Genomic DNA, 27,963 nt, shown 5'->3' with positions numbered 1-27,963 from the left:
AGCACAGGGATGGTGGGAACCCCTCATAATGGGCACAGCAGGTGTACAGACCTGGGAACTCAGCACAGGGATGGTGGGAACCTCTCATAATGGGCACAGCAGGTGTACAGACCCGGGAACTCAGCACAGGGATGGTGGGAACCCCTCATAATGGGCACAGCGGGTGTACAGACCCAGGAACTCAGCACAGGGATGGTGGGAACCCCTCATAATGGGCACAGCAGGTGTACAGACCCGGGAACTCAGCACAGGGATGGTGGGAACCCCTCATAATGGGCACAGCAGGTGTACAGACCCGGGAACTCAGCACAGGGATGGTGGGAACCCCTCATAATGGGCACAGCGGGTGTACAGACCCGGGAACTCAGCACAGGGATGGTGGGAACCCCTCATAATGGGCACAGCAGGTGTACAGACCCGGGAACTCAGCACAGGGATGGTGGGAACCCCTCATAATGGGCACAGCGGGTGTACAGACCCGGGAACTCAGCACAGGGATGGTGGGAACTCCTCATAATGGGCACAGGGATGGTGGGAACCCTTTGCACCCTGAATTATGCGGCACAGTGATACATGTGGAAGATTGTGAGCTTCAGGAAAGAAGACAAGGACACGGGTGTCAGTGAAAGGATAATTTTATAGAATTAAATAAACAGGTTAATATAATATAACATTTTATATAAATATCACAGCTTATACTTCAAACCTGACCAAACACTGAACAGAATTCCTCCACAGGTGTGACCAGCGAGTGTCGCTTCACGCAAGGAATGCATTTAAAGTGTACCTGTCAAACCGGTATCAGCGAAAGTGGCCCCCATTCTGGGGGGCCAATGGGGATGCCCCCCCCCCTCTCAGCAACATCACGAGGCACTATGCACATTGGCAGTGTGAACATTGGCGGATTCCGATCGCACCTTAACGGGTCGCCAGCGAGCGGATCGGCTGAAAATAACAGGCAGCAGCATGGCGGTGGTATTGGGTGGATCGCCGTCTGCAAGCATATTGATTGGCTGAAAGTGTCCTCAGTCGGCCACGTCGGAAATGATTGGGGGCCCCCCCCCCCCCGCACAGTTATTAATCCAACCGTAGCCGTCACTTTGCGCACAATACCGGTACACTCTACAGAGGACCTGTACACTTTGGAAATCGCTTATTCAACAATCAGACGGATAAAAGTTATAAATATTTCTTTGATGTACTGGTAATATAGGCCAGAGCTTCAGCCTACAAGGGCAATGACAGGTACTCTTCATAGGGAACCCCCCCAACCCTACTTGCAGCTCCATAAATGTAAGCTGTATAAGATCGGCATTGGTCTGTGTATTGGCTTACACGGGGTTCCTGACCATCTCCTCTCCATCAGGTGACCACGATCAGACCTGGTCTGACAAGTGCATTCTGGGAGAATAAGGAGAGGGCCTCGCATCCAATAACAAGTATTTCTGAAGGCTCAGAGGTGTATTAAGCAGGGATTGCTAGCAAGAGAACCCCTCACTTTGCCTTGGATGAGTTTGAATTGGACTTATCTAATCATAGCTTCAGTCATTGGACATGTCGGTTTTTATCGCCACCTGCAGGACATGAGATGCAACAACAAAGCAACTTAAGGGGACTGGTGCCACCTAGTGTCTTCAGCTAGTAGTAGCACAAGGGGGAACAATCCTACAGGCAACAGGCTGAACAAACCAGAGCAGCGCAGCTGTAGCGGTCTCCAAAAATGAAGAGAAAAAAAAAACATTTGGTTAAGAGCAAAAAACAAAAAAAACTTTATTTGTTGAGGGACACAGCTTTACTAAGATGTGTTAGAGGGGCCACAAGCAGTTTCCATGAGGGGAGGGCAGAAAATACTAAGTAAACACCAGGTGAGCCTAAGGCAGTGGTCTCCAAACTGCAGTCCTTTGCTTGTCTTTATCTGGCCCTTGGAGCACTATTCCTCCCATTGACACCAACAATGGGGCACTATTCGCCCCACAATGGGGCACTATTCCTCCCACTGACACCAACAATGGGGCACTATTCACCCCACAATGGGGCACTATTCCTCCCACTGACACCAACAATGGGGCACTATTCCTCCCACTGACACCAACAATCAGATAACGGTTACTTTCATTGACGACAGGGTATTTTCTACTCCCACCAGCCACAGTCCGCCCCCCCTAAAGCCTGAAGGACAGTAAACTGGCCCTTTCAAAGCAAAAAAAAAAAAAAAAAAGCCAACCACTCGGTATACTCTTCTTGTCGATCTTTATTGACTGCTACATAAAATCAGTACAGTACACAGAATTCGAATGCGTTTCGGCCAATACAGGCTGCCTCATATGAGGCTGAAACACATTCTATGTAGTCAATAAAGATTGGCGAAGAGTATACCGAGTGGCCAGTTTACTGTCCTTCGGGCTTTAGTGGGGCCGGACTGAATTTTTGCTTTGAATAGACTGTATTGGGGACTAAACATCCCAGCCTGAGCACCGGTCTTCAGAACTTTATCTAAGGAATAAAGCAGTTGAGCTTGGGTACGATTTCCGTTTTCCTAAACTGGCCCTTTGTTTAGAAAGTTTGGAGACCCCTGCCCTTAAGGGATGGCCAATCCGCTACTGGCACAAACTTGCACCCAAAACCTGGACAGGTCACTGTCTTGCAATGGAAGGTTTTTTTTTATTGTCCCAAAAGTTGAAGATGGGGGAATAAGACCAGTTGAGGTGCCCATTAAAAACAGAACTGAAAAAGCATGATGCTTATTGATTATAAACCTTCATGGTGGTATATAGGGGCCAATTCTTCAGGCGGGGTGTATAGGACATATAAGACAGCAATGGAGGACAAATGACAAACCTCAGGGAGGAAGTTCTCTCCATTTGTTGTATTGAAGTGTTCTAAACACCCGTCCTGAAGAAGAGGACCTTGAAGACCCAAAACATGCATTGACTGAGCTTTATGTCAACTTTACGACCAAAAAACATCAACCTTTGATGTCCTGTCTACAGGGATGGCTCTGCTGATCTTATCTCATCTCCAACCATTGGGGCAAAAACCTTTTATTGCCTATTACAGTGGGTTCCGGCACCAACGGCATAGGATTATTCGGAACACCCCTGACGATGACGACCAAGGGCAACCAGAGAAACTCCATTTGCCGCTTCCTCCATATTTTGTAGGTCACCATTGAGCGAGTCTTAGAGACTAAGGCTTGATGGGAGGGGGAGGGCAAAGTACTACTCGCCCTAAAAAAACTCAAGGAGAAACTGAAAACAGTAGAACACCCAAGACTGGAACCAAGGAGCAGGGAGCGTGAGGGGTCCTTCATCCTTGGATTCTAGGATAAAAGAGATGATCTCTATGCAAGTATGGGTTTGGGTGGTGCTGGCCCCCTCAGGTAGCTTTTATTATTGCACCTAGTATCCTCCTCCTGCAGGCAGCAATATAAACCCACACATCGAACGACTGAAGCGGTGTGTCTCAGTGAATGATAGAGTAAATAGAACATTCCCATCTATCTCTTGTATTAGAATTAATGAGGAAATGTTGAGGAGCAGGTTTCTAGGTCCTCATCCTGGGCGAGTGATGCAGACGTTGACCGCATAGTCTCTAGCTGGACTCTCCTTCGGTAGAAATCAAAGCCAGGGACAGGGAGATAAGCTACCAACTGGCCTGTCCCATGTTCCTGTCAGGTTCTCTTTAAGAACTGTAAGAAGCAGGTGGCTTCAATAGGAGGGATTAGACACCATAGGCTGATTTTCAGGAACAGTCTAGGTGCAGGGTTTTGGGCTGTCATCCTCACCCTTGGTGAGACAAGGGTCTGCACTGTCACTGGCTGGCCCCCTATTCCTATTCAGTAATTACAGCCAGGGATAAGATACGCTAGCTCCCATGTTCCTGTCCTGACAGGTTCTCTTTAAGAGCTGTAGGGAGAAGGTTGCTGTGATAGGAGGAATTAAGAGACATCATAGGCCTGACTCTCAGCTATGGGTCACTCCAAGAATGTAAAATTCCAAAATAATATAAAGAAAAGGTCATACCTACTATCCGACTGATCAATACTTCCAAAGTGACAGGTCCTCTTTAAAAAAAAAAATTAAAAAATGAGCCACTCTTATCGCACAGCTTGACACAGGAGGAACTGTCTGTGTTGCTTCAGAGTAACCAATCAGACTCAGACCTGTACTATAAAACAACTGAAGGGCGGAAATGCGGCAATGGGGGAGCGGTCAGTATTGCCAAAGTCGACCAATGAGATTCCAGCTGCCGGTGTCCCAAGGCAGAATCTGATTGGTTGTCATACCTCTGGAATACCATTCACACATAGAGCCAATAGTCCTTCATTTGGGGGCCACATGTATAAAGAGTGTGAGCATCGTCAGAAGCAGCCGGGTTCCCGTCATTCTTGTTGGGGAATGGACACAAAGGGCACTTCTCTAAGCAACCTCAACCTTTCCAGGATCTGCCTCTTCTCTGAAGGATATATAAACAATGAAGCTGCACTCTGCTTTACTTTTTATTTTTTTAGCTGAATTACAAGTTCAGTCAGATTGCTCCTCTCCCTCCAGACATGACCTCCACCTCCGACATGTTTCGCCCACAACAAAGGCTTCATAGGAGTCTTAATCTATGACCAAGCCCATATTATTATGGGGAGCAGATGTCTGACATGACCCCCACCTCCCAGGCATTTCACCTACAACAAAGGCTTCATCATAGGGGTCAGTCTATGACTAGGGCCCATATTATGGGCAAAATGCATCAGTTATGGGGATCAGATATCAAGTTGACCTTGTCTGACATGACCCCACCTCCCAGGCGTTTTGCCCACAACAAAGGCTTCATCATAGGGGTCTTAGTCTACGACTAGGCCCATATTATGGGTGAAATGCATTAGTTATGGGAAGCAGATGTCGGATTGACCTTGTATGACAAGACAACACCCCGCACATGCTTCAGCCACAACAAAGGCTTCATCATAGGGGTCTTAGTCGGACTAGGCTCATATTATGGGCGAAATGAGTCAGTTACAGGAAGCAGATGTCGGAATGACCTGGTATGACAGGACCACGCTGCTGACACATTTCATCCACAACAAAGGCTTCATTCTAGGGGTCTTAGTCTATGACCAGGCCCATATCGGCGAAATGCGTTAGATATGAGGAGCAGATGTCGGATAAATCTTGTTTGATGTCACTAAGCTCGCAGAAGTTCAGCAAAGCAGAATGCAGCTTGAATGGCTACATATCTGGTGCGGGATGGACAATGGTTATTGGTTGCGATGAGCAACACAGACGAGTTCTCTGTCAGACACATCGGTTTATAATCTATTTTTATGTATATATCTATATATAATCAGGTTTCCTCAACAACACGAGAACAATCTCAAGAGTGTATGTCACCAACTTAAAGCCCAAAATCAAACAAAATTTTTTCATCTTTAAAGCAGAACTCCAATTCCAGTCCCCCCCCCCTTTTTTTTTTTAAATCAAACAATAGAAGGTTATTCTGGTCGGTCTGATTATATCGCAGATCTCTCTGCTTTTCCTAGGTCGGTGAGCGGTCCTTGCTCCAGCCTGGTGTAATGACATGTGAACACCATTCAGCACAATAATACTCTGGGCCCAGCCTGGTGTAATGACATCCCACTAGGGGGCGGGTCAATGACAGCCTAGGCTTAGGGGAAAGCAGGATGTACGATGCTGGCTGTCACTCAAGCCAGAAGACTGGGGACATCTAGTGGCGGGAAGGAATTACTGCATGGGCACAGCTCTAAACTGTTGAAGCAAAAGCTGCTTTTATAACTTTGGAGTGGAGTTCTGCTTTAAACGCTGGAGAGCGTAGGGAAGGAATAGAACGGAGATTTCTCTTCTTGTTCAGTTACTTATTATCTGGACAGGAAGTGAGGGGAAAAAAAAAATCACCCTCATGGGGACACAGTAATAAGATTCTGACAGAGGCTCACCATTTTCCCCTCTATACTGGAAAATAAGTTTTTACTTCTGTCTGTAGCCCTGTGGGAGGGGTTCCCCCCACTTCCTGTTCTATGCCCCTATTAAGGGGGGTTACCCTCACTTCCTGTTCTATGCCCCTATTAAGGGGGGTTCCCCTCACTTCCTGTTCTATGCCCCTATGGGTGGGGAATCCCCTCACTTTTTGTATGGTGTCCCTCTTGGTGGTGAAGGGGGGGGGGGGGATCTGCCCACTTTCTGTTCTATGCCCTTATGGGTGGGGAATCCCCTCAAGTTATTTATGGTGTCCCTGTTGGAGGGGAAGGGCTTCCCCTCACTTCCTGTACAATATCTATGTTGGAGGGTGGGGGACTGGGAAGGGTTTCCCTCACTTCTTGTTTTGTATAATACATGTAAAAGAAGTAGGGAGATTTCTTCCCACTTCCTGCTGTGTGACTGCGACAGGAAATAAGGAGAGATCTCCCAAATGGGGACACCAACAGCAAAAAAACTTGCCTTTACAGCTTTCCTGCTCTATCCAAAAGAAAAAAAAAAGTTTTGGTGATAATTGGGCTTTTAATTGGAGACAACTGTCAGTCCTAAATCCCTCAGTCTGGTCAGCTTATATAAAGTTTTGCACGGCAGGTCACTAACAGACGAAGTCTCTGGTGGGATGATGGGCAGTGGAGATCCGTGTTAGCAGCTTGGATTTAAGAAAAACGGACTGCGAAGCGATAGACTGCAGAGGTCAGGCCGCCACCCGCAGCGTCACCGACTGTCTCCAGGAACCACAATATGCAAACAGCAAAAGCCAGACAATTGTTCCATGAACGAAATTCTGCAACATCATCTTCCGGATCCGCCAAAATCGCTAGCCAACCTGCCACTGGAAGACAAAACATTAAAGTCGTATTAAAACCTCGCCATATTATTATTTTTCTTTAATATTCAAATCCACAAATTACATTTTTTTCTTCTAATATCTGTGAGAAAAATAAAAAAAGGAGGGAGTGAGAGTGGGTACGACCCCCAACTCCACCCAGGGGAACCCATCAATATCAACCCAAAGTGAAGAGGCTAAAAGAGTAAGAGCACAAAGTGGACATCGGTGGTTGGAAAGCGAAGACCTTATGATCATCTGTAAAGAAAGCTGTGAGCATATAGCCAAGCCTGGTCCTGACTTTCCTGAAATGAAGTGATGGAATCCTTCACACTTTAGCTTATGTTGCATTGATGATGTATAAAATTTGTCTGGATGCTAATTCAGGGACATGGGATCTTCCAATTCATCCCAAAGGTGATCAGTAGGGTCGAGGTCAGGGCTCTGTGCAGGACACTAAAGTTCCTTCACAACAACAGGTCAAACCATGTCTTTATGGAGAGGTTGGATGAGAAGACATGGCTTATTCCAGTTCATCCCAAAAGGTGTTTAGTAGGGTTGAGGTCAGGTCCTTGAAGGCCACCCGAGTTCCTCCACCCTGAACTCAAACCATGTCTTTATGGAGATGTCGGATGAGAAGACCTGACTCATTCCAATTCATTCCAAAGGGGTTCATAATGGGTTGAGTTCAGGGCCTTGAACGCTACTCAAGTTCCTCCACCTTAAACTTATCAAGCCATGTCAATATGGAGATGTTGGATGAGAAGAAGAAGCTTGCTTTAATTCATCTCAAAAGGTGAGCATATAGCCAAGTCTGGTCCTGACTTTCCTGAAATGAAGTGATGGAATCCTTCACACTTTAGCTTATGTTGCATTGATGATGTATAAAACTTGTCTGGATGCTAATTCAGGGACATGGGATCTTCCAATTCATCCCAAAGGTGATCAGTAGGGTCAAGGTCAGCGCTTTGTGCAGGACGCTAAAGTACCTTCACAATAACTGGTCAAAGCATGTCTTTATGGAGATGTTGGATGAGAAAACCTGGCTCATGCCAATTCATCCCAAAAGATGTTCAGTAGGGTTGAGGTCAGGTCCTTGAAGGCCATCCAAGTTTCTCCACCCTGAACTCATCAAGCCATGTCTTTATGCAGATGTCGGATGAGAAGACCTGACTCATTTTAATTCATCCCAAAGGTGTTCAGTAGGGTTGAGGTCAGAGCTTTGTGCAGGACACTCAAGCTCCCCCATACCAGACTGGTCAAACCATATCATTATGGAGATGTTGGATGAGAAGATCTGACTTGTACCAATTCATCCCAAATAGGTTCAGTAGGGTTGAGGTCAGGGCTCTGTGCAGGACATTCAATTTACTCCATACCAGGCTGGCTTTGTGCACAGGGGCACAGTCATGCTGGAACAGAAAAGGGTCTTCCCCAAACGTACAACAATGTTGGAAAATAGTTAATTAGTGCGGATGCTGGTTTAGGAACATAGGGTCTTCCAATTCATCCCAAAAGTGTTCAGTAGGGTTGAGTTCAGGGCCTTGAAGGCCACTCGAATTCCTCCACCCTGAACTTATCAAGCCATGTCAATATGGAGATGTTGGATGAGAAGAAGCTTGCTCCAATTCATCTCAAAAGGTGTATAGAAGGGTTGAGGTCAGGGCTCTGTGCAGGACACTCGAGTTCCTCCACACCAAACCATGTATTTATGGAGCTGGTTTTGTATACAGGGGCACAGTCCTGCTGGAACAAAAAGGGTCTTACCCAAACTTACCACAATATTGGAAGAGCTCTATAACCAACATCACTAAATGGCAGACAGCGGTCCGCATCAGGAGTGAAAGTCCCATCCAGACCACCACAGTCCCTCTCTTGCCCAGCATCCTTTATATCCCCTTTCCGTTCCGTTCCCACCCCCCGGGGCTGTTTGCACAGCAGGGTGGAAGGTGGGAGACACGGCGGTTCTGGACGGAGGGGAGGAGCTGCCCAAGCTAACAAGTGGGTGGTTGGTTGCTAGGATGCAGGGCAGTCCTAACAACCAACCACTACCTTTCTAACAGAACAAGTTGGGCAACTCCCAACCTCCATCCAGAACTGCGGCGCCTCTCGCCCTCTGCAAGGTAGGACTGTGAAGATGGTAGGACACGGCTGTAAAGGGATGCAGGGGAAATGCTACGAAAGGGGGGGGCTGAGGACATTGCTGTGAAGAAAGGATGTGATATAAAGGGGGGGCGGGGGGCACTGAATCCAAATGGATTATTTCCTGAGCTCATTTGGATGAGGCTTACAAAGGTTGGGGGTTCTCTCCCAGTACATGTGAATAAGTGAAGACTAGAAACACTCCCTAAAGCCTCCACAGAGTACTACAACTCCCGATCTCCATGGGCTGTACATGGCGGGTGCAGAGACTGGGGAGAATCGGGATGACGGAGGATCCGTGTGAAATGTCTGCCTAATAACATTCCAACAAGGAAGCCGACTGCGCTGTGTGGGTGAAGGTGAGCAGAGCCGCATTAAGGTAATGGCCTGCGTCCCTGAAGAACGCGGCCTGTTAAATCCATCCTACAAGCTCCTCTCTGGCAGACAGAAGGCGTAGGAAAGGTCATTCATCTCAGCGAACGTGTCACAGCTTTCCTGCTGCCTGTCTGCTTCACCCGAGGCTTCGGGAAAGTAATCCTATCAATCTAGACAGGAGGATCTCCTCCGCCACCTTGTGTCTGCAGCAGGAAATGCAGGATTAAAAAAAGAAAAAAAAAAAAAAAGTAACAGAGCCATAGGGAGCCATTTATAAATAAGGGAAATCCTGAAATGTGAGAACCTGAGTGCCAGCGGCTTTCCACCAGCAGTGCAGAGTATTTCAGGAGAGGAGAGTTCTAGAGGAAGGAGGACAGTCCTCCAGCAGAGCAGAGTATTTCAGGAGAGGAGAGTTATGGAGGAAGGAGGACAGTCCTCCAGCAGACCAGAGTATTTCAGGAGAGGAGAGTTATGGAGGAAGGAGCAGAGCAGAGTATTTTGGGGAGGAGAGCAGAGTTCTATAGAAAGGAGCAGATTATTTTGGGAGAGCAGAGTTCTAGAGGAAGGGGGGGAGTTCTAGAGGATGGTGGGGAGTTCTAGAGGAAGGTGGGGAGTTCTAGAGGAAGGTGGGGAGTTCTAGAGGAAGGTGGGGAGTTCTAGAGGAAGGTGCGGAGTTCTAGAGGAAGGTGGGGAGTTCTAGAGGAAGGTGCGGAGTTCTAGAGGAAGGTGCGGAGTTCTAGAGGAAGGTGCGGAGTTCTAGAGGAAGGTGCGGAGTTCTAGAGGAAGGTGCGGAGTTCTAGAGGAAGGTGCGGAGTTCTAGAGGAAGGTGCGGAGTTCTCCAGCAGAGCAGAGCATTTCAGGAGAGGAGAGTTATGGAGGAAAGAGCAGAGTATTTTGGGGAGGAGAGTATTTCAGGAGAGGAGGGTTCTAGAGGAGGGAGGAGAGTTCTCCAGCAGTAGAAGACTATAAAACAAACCCCCAATCCTCATGCAGACCCTATGATGCAGTCCCAAGGACGTAACGCGTAGGGTGCAGCTGCAAATGTGAGGTCCTCACGCTGGGAGCGTTCCCAATATTTTAGGAGAGGAAAGTTAGATAGGTGGAAGGAGCAGAGTCCTCCAGCAGTGCAGAGTATTTGACATATAAAATCTCCCATTCCTTAGGTCAGCAGTGTTCAGCCAATATAAATACAGCTGTAATTATTCCATACCCTGCAGGCGATCAGAGCCGGTTTTACAGGAATTAGAAGCACATACAAATACAGAGTGTTTACACCACACACAAGGCATGTATACGATACAAACAATCTCTGGGGATGGATCCCCCCCTCAGTGTAATGTTATACCTCCAGCTGACATACAACACATTCCAGCCAGACTAGAAATGGACGGAAGGGCCCGGCGTTGCCTGTTGGAGAACCTCCCCTCCTATCCTGACAGCTCAGCCCCCTGTTTTTTGTATCAGGACTGAGCGGTCTGGAGAGGAGTACTAAGGCGACGGGGGGGAGGGGGCTGCGATGTTTTCAGGGAGCTATGTACAGCCCGCTGCCAGCCCGTCCCACCAACCATGCAATGCATAGAAAAGTACAGAGACCCAGTGATGACATCACTGGGTCTAATATAAGGGATGAAATTGGACTGCAATCTACAGGAATCATTCGATCTGTAGGGAAGGAGGATCCCCCATACTACAACATGGGAAAGGCTCCAGTCCCCCCGGGACCCGCTATAAAAGTCCCTGCAGTGGGATCGGGAGAATTTATAGAACGTTCCGACTTCTGGATACATTCTATATTTCACATAAAGGTTTTTAGCTGCTGGCTGGGAGTTCTTTACCCGTCCGGCCTCCATTGTTCCACCTACCCGCAATCCGCCTCCTCCCCCACCACCGGCGGGCGCGGCCTCACTCGTCATCTTCTCCACTTCCTCTTTCTTCTTCTTCTTCTGCTCCACAGAGATCGGGTTCTTAATGCCCCGATTAACAGTCTGAAATCACACAGAGGAGAAAAGTCATCCATAAATCCTCACAGTGGCCACAGATGTCCCAATCTGACTGTACAATCGTCTGCAGATCTCCCACAACTACACAATGCTGGAGGAGACCCAACCGGATAGAAATGACAGATCCGGGGTCCCCCAACTTTACAGATCATTTACCAATATCTGAGGGCTAAAACAAATTCAAATCAGTCCCCCCCTTACATCAGGGTCTCCATCCGAGTCGTCCCCCCCCACCTTACATCAGGGTCTCCATCCGAGTCCCCCCCACCTTACATCAGGGTCTCCATCCGAGTTCCCCCCCCACCTTACATCAGGGTCTCCATCCGAGTTCCCCCCCACCTTACATCAGGGTCTCCATCCGAGTCCCCCCCCCCTTACATCAGGGTCTCCATCCGAGTCCCCCCCCCCCCCTTACATCAGGGTCTCCATCCGAGTCCCCCCCACCTTACATCAGGGTCTCCATCCGAGTCCCCCCCACCTTACATCAGGGTCTCCATCCGAGTCCCCCCCACCTTACATCAGGGTCTCCATCCGAGTCCCCCCCACCTTACATCAGGGTCTCCATCCGAGTCCCCCCCACCTTACATCAGGGTCTCCATCCGAGTCCCCCCCACCTTACATCAGGGTCTCCATCCGAGTCCCCCCCACCTTACATCAGGGTCTCCATCCGAGTCCCCCCCACCTTACATCAGGGTCTCCATCCGAGTCCCCCCCACCTTACATCAGGGTCTCCATCCGAGTCCCCCCCCTTACATCAGGGTCTCCATCCGAGTCCCCCCCCCTTACATCAGGGTCTCCATCCGAGTCCCCCCCCCTTACATCAGGGTCTCCATCCGAGTCCCCCCCCTTACATCAGGGTCTCCATCCGAGTCCCCCCCCCCTTACATCAGGGTCTCCATCCGAGTCCCCCCCCCTTACATCAGGGTCTCCATCCGAGGCCCCCCCCCCCCTTACATCAGGGTCTCCATCCGAGTCCCCCCCCTTACATCAGGGTCTCCATCCGAGTCCCCCCCCCTTACATCAGGGTCTCCATCCGAGGCCCCCCCCCTTACATCAGGGTCTCCATCCGAGGCCCCCCCCCCCTTACATCAGGGTCTCCATCCGAGTCGTCCCCCCCCACCCCTTACATCAGGGTCTCCATCCGAGTCGTCCCCCCCACCCCTTACATCAGGGTCTCCATCCGAGTCCCCCCCCCCACCCCTTACATCAGGGTCTCCATCCGAGTCCCCCCCCTTACATCAGGGTCTCCATCCGAGTCCCCCCCCCTTAAATCAGGGTCTCCATCCGAGTCCCCCCCCCTTAAATCAGGGTCTCCATCCGAGTCCCCCCCCCTTAAATCAGGGTCTCCATCCGAGTCCCCCCCCTTACATCAGGGTCTCCATCCGAGTCCCCCCCCTTACATCAGGGTCTCTATCCGAGTCCCCCCCCCCCCCCCCTTACTGTACAATCAGATTGTACTGGGTGTGGCCACATTAACAGCTCAAGTTAAAGGAAATAAACTGAATCTCCTGATTGAAAAACTTTAATGACATCAGGTAGCAAACAGAGAAAATTCCTATAGCAACCAGAGAGGAGAGCCGCCATTGGTTTATACCTCGTTACCGTCTCTGGTTATGCCCCCTAAGCCCTGTTCAGGATTATCAGGCCTTGCCCCTGTACTTGGCTGGCTGTGGAAGCAGTGATCTCTCTGCAGCTGTACCACACACCCACTAATGGGTCAGAGACAGAGCTCTCCACTCACAGAAAGTATGAGCTTGACCTCTGAGTGCAGAGAGACCACTGCTTCCACACACACACAGCAAAACTCCTTCTCTGCAGCATGCTGGCAGGGGACAGGCTTCTCTACTCAGGCTGTGGCTGCTCTAGAAAGAAAACCATCTTGTAGGATATTGTGGTCCTTTAGGTTTGATGCACCCGGAATGCATTTAGATGACAGAAATGGTGGGGACTCCTGGGCTGGGACCCGGATGCTGAACGCTGGCGGGGGGCTCATCCTATACCACACATTGGCTGCACTCCAGGAAACTTCAAAACAATGGCAACTTTATTATCAGAGACAACCAAGCAAAGCGCTCCGCCCTGGGAGATTCTCCTTGCTTGTTTGTCAATAAAGTTGCCATCATTTGAATGTTCCTGGACAGCCTGGGGAAGGCCGATGGGAATCTCTGGATTGGGGTAAAATAATGGAGAGACCAAATCTTACCTCCATCTGCCTTTTCTCTGCCGCCTCCGCCAGCTGTCTCCTCTTCAACTCCTGGCGAGAAAAAAAAAATACCATCAGAGGCCGCCTCCCACAACAACCTGACCCCTCCCCCCACATCCGCCATATACAACATCCTGACCCCCACCCCCCCACATCCGCCATATACAACATCCTGACCCCTCCCCCCACATCCGCCATATACAACAACCTGACCCCTCCCCCCACATCCGCCATATACAACATCCTGACCCCTCCCCCCACATCCGCCATATACAACATCCTGACCCCTCCCCCCACATCCGCCATATACAACATCCTGACCCCTCCCCCCACATCTGCCATATAACAACCTGACCCCTCCCCCCACATCCGCCATATACAACATCCTGACCCCTCCCCCCACATCCGCCATATACAACATCCTGACCCCTCCCCCCACATCTGCCATATAACAACCTGACCCCTCCCCCCACATCCGCCATATACAACATCCTGACCCCTCCCCCCACATCCGCCATATACAACATCCTGACCCCTCCCCCCACATCTGCCATATAACAACCTGACCCCTCCCCCCACATCCGCCATATTTAACCACCTGACCCCCCCCCCCCCATCTGCCATATTTAAACCACTTGACCCCTCCCCCCACATCCACCATATTTAACCACCTCAATACTGGGCACTTCCAGCCTCTTCCTGTCCAGGCCAATTTGGTGTTATTTAATCACTACTGGGGTGTTCTTTTTTGCTAAGAGAAAAAAAAAAAAAAAACACAACCCAAAACTAAAAACACATTTCTGTAGTAGGAGTCAGAAGAGGAAATGGGACGGCGAGGCTGGGACGGAAATTCACCTTTTTAGTAAGGTAATAAAATATTGAATATCCAAAAACGAGGGGAGGTCTTTCGTTTAAGACCAAGTGCTGAAGTTGGGTGGAACTCGGCTTTAAGATCCGCCCTACAGCACATAGACTGCTACAGGACGGCCCCCCTGTGCAGAATCACATATAAATAAGAGATTCTGCATTTCCACACAGGGGGGCGCACTGCTTCGATCTGCGGGTGCCGGACAATGGATGTCCACCAACACCCGCCAATCGTCAGGCAGACACACAGAACAGAGCTCCGCCCTGTCGGCGGGGATGTGGTGGATTTTCTTTCCCTGCAAAGCACATCCCTTAGTAAAAGCAGCACAGAGTACACAAACACTGGCTAGGCACAAATTTAACCCTAGATGTTTAACCCCATTCTCAGTGTCATGAGTTCATTAGTACAGTGACAGTGCATATTTTTAGCCGGGGACACACCCTATGGTTGACCCGGATTTTTTTTTTTATATATATATATATATATATATATATATATATATATATATATATATATATATATATATATATATATATATATATATATATATAAATAACTTTATTAAAGAAGCCAAAAAAGTGCTAAAAAGCTACTATCCAGTGAAAGTAAACCCAATTCTGATTGGCTGTTATGTGTTTCTAGACGCCATCAATGCTCTCTACAGAGCCAACAGTCCGGATCAGGTGACACACCTCTCAGTGCATGCTGGGATTTGTAGTTCTCCAGTAGCAGAGTAGATCCTCCTCTATATCCTATCGGCTCACACACTATAATCCTCTCTAATCACACAGCAGCTCTTCTCAGTAATACAATGGAGGGTGTCAGTGACTCCGATGGACAGGCCTCTCGCAGCTTAGCAACAGGAGCTGGCGGCTCAGCGAGGGACTTTCTTATCGGCTGACTCTGGCTGTGCAGCACCCAGTGAGCCCGGAGGTGACACCGTACATACGGGGCCAGAGGTGTAACTTCCAGGGCCCTAGTGCAAGAAACCATGAAGGGCCCCCAACCAAGGCCCTTCCCTCCCATCGTGGGACCCTTTATTACGGTCCGGCAGTGGGCCACCATCCTGCTGTCTTGGGGTTCCCCCACCGTGGCGAAACATCAGGGCCCAGACCTTTGCAACCCTGGTGGTTCCGCAACTGGTGTCAGTATTTTTACATTTTTTTGGAACACCGTAGGGGAGGGGGGCTTTGGTGAAATATCAGGGGTCTAAACAGACCACTGATGTCTCACTTTGAGACAGAAAGGGACTAAGGACAGATTCATCAGTCCCATTCTCTACAGCAATGGTCTCCAAACTGCGGCCCTTTGCCTGCCTTTATCTAGATTGGGACACCAATCGTCCCAGTGATACAAGACACTATTCTGCCAAATGACACCAAACGACGGGGCACTATTCCTCCCACAGACACCAAACGAAGGGGCACTATTCCTCCCACAGACATCAACGACGGGGCACTATTCCTCCCACAGACACCAAACGACGGGGCACTATTCCTCCCACAGACACCAAACGAAGGGGCACTATTCCTCCCACAGACACCAAACAACGTGGGCACTATTCCTCCCACATACATCAACGACGGGGCACTATTCCTCCCACAGACATCAACGACGGGGCACTATTCCTCCCACAGACACCAACGACGGGGCACTATTCCTCCCACAGACACCAACGACGGGGCACTATTCCTCCCACAGACACCAACGACGGGGCACTATTCCTCCCACAGACACCAAACGAAGGGGCACTATTCCTCCCACAGACACCAAACGAAGGGGCACTATTCCTCCCACAGACACCAACGACGGGGCACTATTCCTCCCAGACACCAAACGAAGGGGCACTATTCCTCCCACAGACACCAACGACGGGGCACTATTCCTCCCACAGACACCAAACGAAGGGGCACTATTCCTCCCACAGACATCAACGACGGGGCACTATTCCTCCCACAGACACCAAACGACGGGGCACTATTCCTCCCACAGACACCAAACGACGGGGCACTATTCCTCCCACAGACACCAAACGACGGGGCACTATTCCTCCCACAGACACCAAACGACGGGGCACTATTCCTCCCACAGACACCAAACGACGGGGCACTATTCCTCCCACAGACACCAAACGACGGGGCACTATTCCTCCCACAGACACCAAACGACGGGGCACTATTCCTCCCACAGACACCAAACGACGGGGCACTATTCCTCCCACAGACACCAAACGAAGGGGCACTATTCCTCCCACAGACACCAAACGAAGGGGCACTATTCCTCCCACAGACACCAAACGAAGGGGCACTATTCCTCCCACAGACACCGACGGGGCACCATTCCTCCCACAGACACCAAACGACGGGGCACTATTCCTCCCACAGACACCAAACGACGGGGCACTATTCCTCCCACAGACACCAAACGACGGGGCACTATTCCTCCCACAGATACCAACGACGGGGCACTATTCCTCCCACAGATACCAACGACGGGGCACTATTCCTCCCACAGATACCAACGACGGGGCACTATTCCTCCCACAGATACCAACGACGGGGCACTATTCCTCCCACAGATACCAAACGAAGGGGCACTATTCCTCCCACAGATACCAAACGAAGGGGCACTATTCCTCCCACAGACACCAAACGAAGGGGCACTATTCCTCCCACTGATGCCAAGAAGATTTCCACTACCACTGGCCACAGTCCGGCCCCTCTAAAGTCTGAAGGACACTAAACTGGCCCTTTGTTTAGAAAGTTTGGAGACTCCTGCCCTATAGCATCATTGCCTGTTTGGTGCATTTCCATTATATTACATTATAGTCAACAGTCACACATTAAAAACACACCAAGAAAAAACGACCAGTTACACTTATACCGGTATAGGCGTTTCTGGGAAGTCTTCCAGGACGGTACCCTGAGAGAGGATTGGTCCCACCTAACAGGAAACACAATCAAGAAAGAGGTCAAAAAACCCGCCCCCTCCTTGTGCTCCTCAGTTGTGAAAAGTATTGACCCAAACCAGTGCACACAACCTCAATGTTCATACACCTCGAAACAAAAGACGGGTGGGAAGTAGGCCTGCCGTCCTGGAAGTCTTCCCAGAAACACCGTTACCGGTAAGTGTAACTGGTCTTTTTCTCAAGTCGTCTTCCAGGACGGCACCCTGAGAGAAGAAGAGCAAGTAGCTCAGGCCTACCTTAGGGCAGGACAACAGCATGTAGGACTTTTCTACCGAATGCCAGATACTGAGGCGACAGCAGTTCCACCCTGTAGTGCCTCAGGAAAGTGTTTTGGCTTGCCCACGTTGCTGCTCTACAGATCTGCTCTACCAATGCTATGGCCCAAGAGGTCACCAGAGACCGTGTAGAGTGTGCCTTAAGGTTAGCGGGGACTGTTCTACCTGCTTGTTCATAGGCTACGGTAAAGGTCTGCCTAATCCACCCTTGCTATGTTTTTTTTTCAAAGCCTGCTCACCTCTCTTCTGCCCTAACAGGTGATTGGACTTTCTAAATTCCCCCATTCTGTCTAAATAAAGCAACAGACACTGTCTGACATCTAATGAAAAGATCTTTCCTTCTGTGTTAACCCTCAGACCGAGAAGGATGGAAGGACAATCTCCCGTGACCTGTGAAAACGTGAGGCCACATCAGGGGATCCAAAGCTAGTCTCCTGTCCAAAAAGCTGGACAGGGCTGCCACTTGGACCTCGGGTGTCTCAGTTGCCAGGCCTTGATCCGCGCCTTCCTGGAGGAAGTCCAGGATTGCAGGGATATCTTGTTGGGAAGCCCCTTTTGCCAGACACCAGCACAAAAAGACTCCCCGGACCCTGGTGTAAATTTATCTGGTAACCAGCTTCCAACCCAGCAAAAGGGTCACGATTACTCTCTCTGAGCATCCTCTCTGCCGCAGGATCTCCCTTTTCAAGAGCTAAACCGTCAGTTTGAAGAATGCGGGGTTTGGGTGGCAAACTGGACTCTGTAGGAGAAGGTCCTGCCGTTTCGGTAAGTGCTGCGGGGGAGAACACCGACCAATTTCCCAGGGTAGGGAACCAGGTCCTCTTGGGCCACCAGGGAGCGACCAGAATCAGTCTGCTGACTGATTCAGCTCTGATCCTAACAATAACACAGAAGCTAAGGGGGGGGGGGACCCCCTCAGATCCCTTTTCTCTGGACAGGGAAAAGAATCTCCTCACCCTTCCATTTCCTCTGCGAGAAAAGAGGTCCAATCTCTGGCTGGCCGACACACAAGAGAGAACACCTCTGGATTTTGCACCCACTCCCCCTGGTGAATCGGCTGCTGACTGAGGTAGTGCGCTTCCATGTTGTAGATCCCCCTTATATGAACTGCAGGGATTGAGGGGATTCACTGTTCCGCCACTGTAGGAGCTCCTGAGTTAAGCTCACGAGTGTACGAGACCTGGTTCCTGAGTTAAGCTCACGAGTGTACGAGACCTGGTTCCTGAGTTAAGCTCACGAGTGTACGAGACCTGGTTCCTGAGTTAAGCTCACGAGTGTACGAGACCTGGTTCCTGAGTTAAGCTCACGAGTGTACGAGACCTGGTTCCTGAGTTAAGCTCACGAGTGTACGAGACCTGGTTCCTGAGTTAAGCTCACGAGTGTACGAGACCTGGTTCCTGAGTTAAGCTCACGAGTGTACGAGACCTGGTTCCTGAGTTAAGCTCACGAGTGTACGAGACCTGGTTACTCCCTGGCGATTCAAGAAAGCCACCGTCGTTGGATCTGGATCTCTCTTCCGGATCTTTTTTTTAATGCTCTTAGGGCTTCCCTGACCACCAAGAGTTCCCTGAAGATGGAGGAAGAGCCCTTCTGAACCTGGTCCCAAACTCCATGGGCCCCCCCAAGAGGAAAGTAGGAATCGCTGGAGAGTCTTGGTGTGGAGCTGGGCAAAGGGTACTGCAGGAATGCAAGATGTTATTACCCCAAATACCCTCAATGTTCCTGCGGGAGACCTCTCTGGGCTCTAGGAGGTTCCACACTGCTCCCATTAGGCATCCAACTTCTATGTCACCGAATCAACCAGGAACCCTAGGTAAACCTTGGTCTGTGATGAAACCACCCCCAGAAGCTTCCCAAGCCTGCGGTCCGGCTCCCAGGGGGGGGTGGGGGGACGACCTCCAACCCTCGGGCCTCGGCTCTAAGAAAAAAAGTAGCAAAAACTGTTTTGCTGTGGGGGAAACAAATCAAAAACTGGGAGGAGCACAGGGAGGGGGCGGGGTTTATTGACCTCTTTCTTGATTGCGTTTCCTGTCCGGTGGGACCAATCATCTCTCAGGGTGCCGTCCTGGAAGACGACTTGAGAAAAAGCAATATGTGTGTTTTTAGTCACACGCAATTCCAGGAGGAGGAAAATGAAAACAAAAATAAAATAAAAAGTAATATGAGCAATAAAAATCAGCAATGAATATTAAATAATGGCAAAATTAAATATTAGGAGTGAGGGTTGGTGCTGCGCTGATCACAGATAATTCAAAGACAGATCGGAGCTGCAACACAAACCCTACAAGTTTCGGGAAAACACAAAAAGATTTTTTTTTTTGTGTTTTCTGAAACATGTAGGGTTTGTGTTGCGGCTCCGATCTGTCTTTGACCGTTCGGTCGGCCGGAATTTGTGGTTGCTGCAGCACTCAGCAGTTGTATTTCGACAACACCGTTCCCATCCTACTGATGTTTTTAGATGTTAGTATATAATTTTTTTGTACATTGAATAACTTTTCTATTTTTATACATTTTTTTTCTTTATTTGTATTCACAATCTATTGACCCTTTGGGGGTTCCCTGCCAGTAATATCCAACTTGGGGCATTTCTGTTTCTTCACATTTTTTTGGGGGGGATGTGGCAGAGACCCTCAGGATCAGCCCCTCCATAGTTCCTTTATTAATCATTATTCTATTATCTCTGTATTAAGGACGCTGAAAACTGATCCGGAGTGGTCAGACGATCACCGACTTCTATCCACTTTATGGATGACTTTTGTATCAATATTTATATTGGATGAAATGTGTTTATATTCACACTATAGGATGTTGTGAGCCGGATGATGACATTAGTAGCTTATATATTATTATTTCAGCCTTGGATTTGATTTTATAAGCACATCACTTTTGTTAACAATTTTTGTTTTTTTTAGATTTTTGCTGCAGATTCATCAGATGATTAAGGGGATTGAGCAGAATGTGATTTATCTCTGAATCTCACACGTTAGTCTGGGATGTGATCAGTGATGGACGTTCTCATCATACTATATGAAGAAAGGGGAACTTTGATTTGGTAGATCGCAAGACACCATTTAAAATTATTATTATGATTGGTGACAATAATAATAATACTAAAATGTACGGATTTTATTGTTGATGGATAACTAATCATTTGTATTGCTCAGATGAACATTGTTTTAATAAATTATTGTCAATATTGATATTTAAATTTTGCTACAGCTGTGTACCCCTCCCCCAATCCATCTATGGGCGGCATTGGGACATCCTGGACACCAGGGGGGGGTGTGTGTGTCTATGGAGGCACACAGCCCGGCTCGGAGCCACACAGGGGGGCTTGCTGAGGAGGCACCTGAAGGAAGGGGGAGCAGAGAGCACGGGGGGGGGGGGGGCACCATATAAGAGGAGGAAAGGGGGGGGGGGGGGGGGAACGCTCTGTGCAGTATGATTAGTATCTCTATACAGGGCGGGTCACATGATCACTACATCCCGTACTGTGTGAGATCTGGTCAGTTGCTACGGGTTACCATGATAATAGGAGGATACCAATGGTGACCAATTCCTGACTGATCAGTACAACCCCCCACCCCATCACCTCACACCCCTGCACCCCCCTCCCCCACATCTCACTGAACACTCCAACCCCCCCCTTATCACCCCTCCCCCTGACACCCCCTGCACCCTCCCTCCCCCATCCCGTGCAACCTCCCCCTTCCCCTGACACCCACCCCCATCCCCCTCCCTCGACACCCCTTGCACCCCCTTCCCCGACACCCCCTGTATCCTCCCTCCCCCTTGCCCTGACACCCCCTGCACTCTCCCCCATCCCTTGACACCCCTTGCACCCCCCTTCCCCTCAACCCCCGATACCCCCTGCACCCTCCCTCTTCCCCCGACACCCTCCCTCCCCGATCTTGTGCAACCTCCCCCTCAGCACCCCCTGCACCTCCTTCCCCTGACACCCCCTGCAACCTCCCTCCCCCATCCCGTGCACCCTCCCGCATCCCCCTCGACACCCCCTGCACCTCCTTCCCCTGACACCCCCTGCAACCTCCCTCCCCCATCCCGTGCACCCTCCCGCATCCCCCTCGACACCCCCTGCACCTCCTTCCCCTGACACCCCCTGCAACCTCCCTCGACACCCCTTTCCCCCCTCCCCTGCACCCTCCCTCCCCCATCCTCCTCCCTCGACACCCCTTGCCCCGACACCCTCCCCCCCAACCCCCTCTGCCCCCTCCCTCGACACCCCTCTCCCTCCCTGCATCCTCCCTCCCCCATCCTGACACCCCCTGCACCTCCTTCCCCTGACACTCCCTCGACACCCCTTTCCCCCCTCCCTCTTCCCCTGACACCCCCTCCCCCCCCCCATCCTGACACCCCCTGCCGTCTCACCGGGTCCGGAGTCTCTATCACATCCTCGGCGGCTCCCCCCAGACATGGCAGACACATCCCCATCTTCCTCCTCCTCCTCCTTCCACCACACAGATCAGGGCAGGACAGTGCGGGGGGAGGGGCTCTACGGCCAGCCACAACAACACGTGTTCTTATAACCGGAGGGGGCGGAGACCTTCCCCGACACGTCTCCTCTTTCCCGACTATAAGAAACAGGAGAAGCGGCCATTTTCCCGGAGACCAAACTACAGGGAGCTCTATGGGGGAGACCAACACAACATGGATCGGGAAGAGGAGACGGAAATGGGAAACGGCTCCGTCATCAGAGTGGAGAGAGACTGATAGAAATGTGTATAATAAGAGCTGAGACTGGAGATTGTAATGAGGGAGGGGGAGAACCTGAGAGGACTACAAGTCCCAGCATGCCAATATCACCCAATAGAGATCCAGATCACCCCCTCCCCCCATAGACCATTATTATTATTATTATTATTATTATTATTAGAGGGGCACCAAAATTAAAATTCCCGTCACCAAAAATTCAGGATGTGTTTGGCTGAAACTGATATTGATGTTTAAATGTAAATACATTGAAATAAAGTCCGAAAAAGTGTTAGATTGAAAACAATATATACAGTATCTCACAAAAGTAAGTACACCCCTCAGTCACATTTTTGTAAATCTTTTCTTCTATCTTTTCATGTGACAACACTGAAGAAATGACACTTGTCTACAATGTAAAGTAGTGAGTGTACAGCTTGTATAACAGTGTAAATTTGCTGTCCCCTCAAAATAACTCAACACACAGCCATTAATGTCTAAACCGCTGGCAACAAAAGTCAGTACACCCCTAAGTGAAAATGTCCAAATTGGGCCCAATTAGCCATTTTCCCTCCCCGGTGTCATGTGACTCGTTAGTGTTACAAGGTCTCAGGTGTGAATGAGGAGCAGGTGTGTTAAATTTGGTGTTATCGCTCTCACTCTCTCATACTGGTCACTGGAAGTTCAACATGACACCTCATGGCAAAGAACTCTCTGGGGATCTGAAAAAAATAATTGTTGCTCTACATAAAGATGTCCTAGGCTATAAGAAGATTACCAAGACCCTAAAACTGAGCTGCAGCACGGTGGCCAAGACCATACAGCGGTATAACAGGACAGTTTCCACTCAGAACAGGCCTCGCCATGGTCCACCAAAGAAGTTGAGGTCACGTGCTCAGCGTCATATCCAGAGGTTGTCTTTGGGAAATAGATGTATGAGTGTTGCCAGCATTGCTGCAGAGGTTGTAGGGGTGGGGGGTCAGCCTGTCAGCGCTCAGACCATACGCCGCACACTGCATCAAATTGGTCTGCATGGCTGTCGTCCCAGAAGGAAGCCTCTTCTAAAGATTATGCACAAGAAAACCCGCAAACAGTTTGCTGAAGACAAGCAGACTAAGGACATGGAATACCGGAACCATGTCCTGTGGTCTGATGAGACCAAGATAAACTTATTTGGTTCAGATGGTGACAATCGTGTGTGGGGGCAACCAGGTGAGGAGTACAAAGACAAGTGTGTCTTGTCTACAGTCAAGCATGGTGGTGGGAGTGTCATGGTCTGGGGCTGCATGAGTGCTGCCGGCACTGGGGAGCTACAGATCATTGAGGGAACCATGAATGCCAACATGTACTGTGACATACTGAAGCAGAGCATGATCTCCTCCCTTCGGAGACTGGGCCGCAGGGCAGTATTCCAACATGATAACCACCCCAAACACACCTCCAAGATGACCACTGGCTTGTTAAAGAAGCTGAGGGTAAAGGTGATGGACTGGCCAAGCATGTCTCCAGACCTAAACCCTATTGATCATCTGTGGGACATCCTCAAACGGAAGGTGGAGGAGCGCAAGGTCTCTAACATCCACCAGCTCTGTGATGTCCTCATGGAGGAGGGGAAGAGGACTCCAGTGACAACCTGTGAAGCTCTGGTGACCTCCATGCCCAAGAGGGTTAAGGCAGTGCTGGAAAATAATGGTGACCACACAACATATTGACACTTTGGGCCCAATTTGGACATTTTCACTTAGGGGTGTACTCACTTTTGTTGCCAGCGGTTTAGACATTAATGGCTGTGTGTTGAGTTATTTTGAGTGGACAGCAAATTTACACTGTTATACAAGCTGTACACTCACTACTTTACATTGTAGACAAGTGTCATTTCTTCAGTGTTGTCACATGAAAAGATAGAAGAAAATATTTACAAAAATGTGAGGGGTGTACTTACTTTTGTCAGATCCTGTATAGTGGAGTTTTTATTTATTTATTTTTTTATACTACCCTGTTTCCCCAAAAATAAGATCTAGTGTGATTGTCGGTGATGGCTGCAATATAAGCCCTACTCCCCAAATAAGTCCTAGTTAAAGTCCCTGTAGGTCTTATTTTCAGGGTAGGGCTTATTTTCGGGGAAACAGGGTAGTAATAGTGGTGATCAGCGACTTATAATGGGACTGCGGCGGGAAATCTGACACTAACTGACGCCGGGACGGAACTGTCTAACTGCCACTGACATCGCCAGTGACAGTAATGCAGTGATAATACTATACACTGTCACTGTACTAATGACACTGGCTAGGAAGGGGTTACATAGTTAGTCAGGTTTGAAAAAAAGACACAAGTCCAACAAGTTTAACTATAAAAAAAATAAAAAAATAAAAAATATCATACAATCCCATATACCCAATCCTCTACCCACAGTTGACATCTCGGGCGATCAAAGGGTTAACTGTGTATCTAACTATGTGTACAGTGTGCTGCCTTTTACTACAAATCTCTTTGTTCCTTCTCTCTGCCTTGCAGGGATAAGAAACAGAGGGATTGTTCCCACTGATTGTACAGAGCTCTGTGTTGTTTATCAACACGGGGCTTCTGGGCTGTGATTGGACACAGCTGAACAGCAGGTCCCTGCAACGAATAAGCCATTGGCTGGGACCTGCTGACCGACTCCCGCTGTGTACAAGGGGGTGTCCTGGGGGGGGTAGGGGGTGTGAATGTGCGCACCCTAAACATGGAAAAGGGGAGCGACGTAGCAGTACATTGCTTTGCCTGCAGTGGTCCTGCTCTGTATGTAAGGACTCCGCTCAGTACAACTTCCTCCGTCCTGCCTCAGTCTGCCTTACATACACTTGAGGGGGACCGCAACCTGTGACGTCATAGTGAAAAGTGGGTGTGGCTAAAGGTGGGTGTGGTTCAATTATGATGAGGTTACAATCTGGGTGACTCATCCGCTACCCCCTTTAGCTGCGGAGGCAGTACTAGGGTGGGAGTGTGGGGGGGGGGTGTACACATGTGACTGCTGCAATGCTTTGCCTTACAGCTTCGGCATCAATTATAACCCCCCCCCCATTATCAACGTGACCCATTCAAGGGAATTGCACTGCTCTGCTAGCGCCCTGCAACTGCTGCATGCTAGTGCGAGGCTGGGGGGCTTAAAGGAGGCGATACCATACGGCCTTATCACCTGTCAAATGCTCTCTGAAGAGTACTCTGAATGCCGATCACTCTTCAGAGACCAAAGCAAGCGTTAACAAACCCTTCATTATTATTATTTTTTAATCTTTACTTTTTACAATTTTTTTTTAAAGTTTTTATAATTTTATCTATTCATTTTTTTTACATATACAATAGCCCTGTTTGGGGAGGGGGGGGGGGGGGGGGGCTTTGGTCAAATATCAGGGATCTAAACAGGAGGATCAAAGCTGCAGAGTGGGGGTCAGAAAGTGAAATGAGGGGGGGTGCCGGGAAGGGGGGGATAGCACAACTCCTGTGTGGCTCTACCTGCAGCTGGCAGGAGGGAGAAGAGGAAATGCCGGAGGGGGGGGGGTCATAGAGGGAAAGGGGGGGCACTGGATGAACATACCGGAACGGATCCCCCTGCAGTGCAGCCAGGGGGAGGGAGAGGAGGAGATCCAGCTGGTGGCTGCACTGCAGGGGGCTCAGGGTCAGACGGGGGGGGGGGTTAGTGGAGTGCCGGAATGTCACCTAAAATGTTGATTGGCTCTGCCAAGTGACATGGGATCTGGAATTATGCAGCGTCATAAAATGGGAGGTCAATCAGCTACAGCTCAAGGAACCCCTGGGAATCTTTATTCCTCCCACTGACACCAATGATGGGGCACTATTCCTCCCACTGATACTAATGATGGGGCACTATTCCTCCCACTGACACCAATGATGGGACACTATTCCTCCCACTGACACCAATGATGGGACACTATTCCCCCCACTGATACCAATGATGGGGCACAATTCCTCCCAATGACACCAATCATGGGGCACTATTCCTCCCACTGACACCAATGATGGGGCACTATTCCTCCCACTGATACCAATAATGGGGCACTATTCCTCCCACTGACACCAATAATGGGGCACTATTCCTCCCACTGACACCAATGATGGGACACTATTCCCCCCACTGATACCAATGATGGGGCACTATTCCTCCCACTGACACCAATGATGGGGCACTATTCCTCCCACTGATACCAATGATGGGGCACTATTCCTCCCACTGACACCAATGATGGGGCACTATTCCTCCCACTGATACCAATGATGGGGCACTATTCCTCCCACTGATACCAATGATGGGGCACTATTCCTCCCACTGACACCAATAATGGGGCACTATTCCTCCCACTGACACCAATAATGGGGCACTATTCCTCCCACTGATACCAGGACATTTTCTACTCTCGCTGGCCACAGTCCGGTGCTCCTAAAGTTTAAAGAACAGTAAGGCTCGGTTCACACTGGGGCGACTTGGGATCCGACTTGTACGTCCTCAAGTCGCCCCAAGTCGCTCCAGAAATAGTTTCAATGGGAGTTAACGCTAGCGTCTTAATAGACACTACTGAAGTCGCTCCGACTTCAGAGCGTACTCCCTGTACTACTTTGATCCGACTTTGATCCGACTTCAGCCTATTGACTATCATTGAAGTCGGATCAAAGTGCCGGTTTACACAGGAGCGACTTGTCAGGCGACCTAGCCGCCTGACAAGTCGCCTCCTGTTCTGTACAACGCAAGTCGCTCCGACTTAGAAAAAGGTTCCTGTACTACTTTTGGGGCGACTTCAGGCGACTTGCATAGACTTCTATACAGAAGTCATTTTGCAAGTCGCCGTGGGAGTCGTGTGCAGGTCGCCTCAGTGAGGCGACCTGCAAGTCGTGCCGCCCCTGTGTGAACCGGGCCTAAACTGGCCCTTTGTGTATAAAGTTTGGAGACCCCCGGCTCTAGAGGAACCCTGGATGAGAATGGTTGCTATACACAATATGCTCTGAGCTTTGTTGAGGATCTTGTAGTATTCACATTGAGTCACAAGATGGCGCCATCGCTCAACCTTTAGAAAACAACCTAAAGCATTCTGTTCTGTTCTGTTGCAAAAGCAAACAATAAATACAATGTATTAATAAATAGAAATCGTATTGTATCAGTCATTTATGTCATATCGGCTTGTCAGGCTAAATTGATAAAGTGTGGAAAATATAAATGATGACACGCTATCCAGCAACTAACAGGAACCTCATTTTTTTCTTTATAAACAAAAAGCAGAGAGAGAAGCGCCACAGTGTGAATTGAATACTGTAGTACAATGAATAAAAACACTGACATGGAGGTAAGTGATGGTCGGCATAGGGAAGAAGTCCTACAACGTCTCCTGTCACGCTGGCCCAGGCGGGCCGTGCCGCATATCAGTGCCCATCAGTGCAGCCTCATCAGCGTACATCAATGAAGGAGAAATATTACCTGTTTGCAAAATTTTATAACAAAATATAAAACTGTTTTGTTTTCCAAATTGTTGTCCTTTTTTCATTTTTTTAACAAAAAATAAAAAATCCCAGAGATGATCAAATACCACCAAAAGAAAGCTCTATTTGTGGGGGGAAAAAAA

The 27,963-nt window shown here is 49.4% G+C and overlaps 1 protein-coding gene across 2 annotated transcripts; it reads right to left on the bottom strand.

Annotated features, from left to right (window-relative positions):
• Positions 1–619: 619 nt before the first annotated feature.
• On the bottom strand, positions 620–22,204 carry SVIP (small VCP interacting protein). 2 transcript variants are annotated; one of them, XM_073604016.1, is made up of 5 exons: positions 22,034–22,204; positions 17,285–17,344; positions 13,534–13,584; positions 11,193–11,315; positions 620–6,819 (listed from the first exon to the last, which is right to left on the bottom strand). In XM_073604016.1, exons 1-5 carry the CDS (start codon positions 22,094–22,096, stop codon positions 6,805–6,807), a joined length of 312 nt encoding a protein of 103 aa, XP_073460117.1. In that variant the 5' UTR covers positions 22,097–22,204; the 3' UTR covers positions 620–6,804. The 2 variants fall into 2 exon arrangements, with proteins under 2 accessions (XP_073460117.1, XP_073460118.1); XM_073604017.1 differs by lacking the exon at positions 17,285–17,344 and having other exon boundaries at positions 22,034–22,193.
• Positions 22,205–27,963: the final 5,759 nt, after the last annotated feature.

Source organism: Aquarana catesbeiana, linkage group LG11, assembly GCF_042186555.1.
Source record: "Aquarana catesbeiana isolate 2022-GZ linkage group LG11, ASM4218655v1, whole genome shotgun sequence".
Classification (NCBI taxonomy): Eukaryota; Metazoa; Chordata; class Amphibia; order Anura; family Ranidae; genus Aquarana; species Aquarana catesbeiana.
This window is presented reverse-complemented; position numbering and strand designations above follow the sequence as displayed.

Excerpts from the sequence above, each read along its gene's own strand:
- SVIP (XM_073604016.1), bottom strand. The coding sequence starts at position 22,096 with ATGGGGATGTGTCTGCCATGTCTGGGGGGAGCCGCCGAGGATGTGATA. Across the intron at positions 17,345-22,033 it reads TGATAGAGACTCCGGACCCG|GTGGGACCAATCCTCTCTCA; the intron begins GTGAGACGGCAG and ends GTTTCCTGTTAG. Across the intron at positions 13,585-17,284 it reads TCCCAGAAACGCCTATACCG|GAGTTGAAGAGGAGACAGCT; the intron begins GTATAAGTGTAA and ends TTTTCTCGCCAG.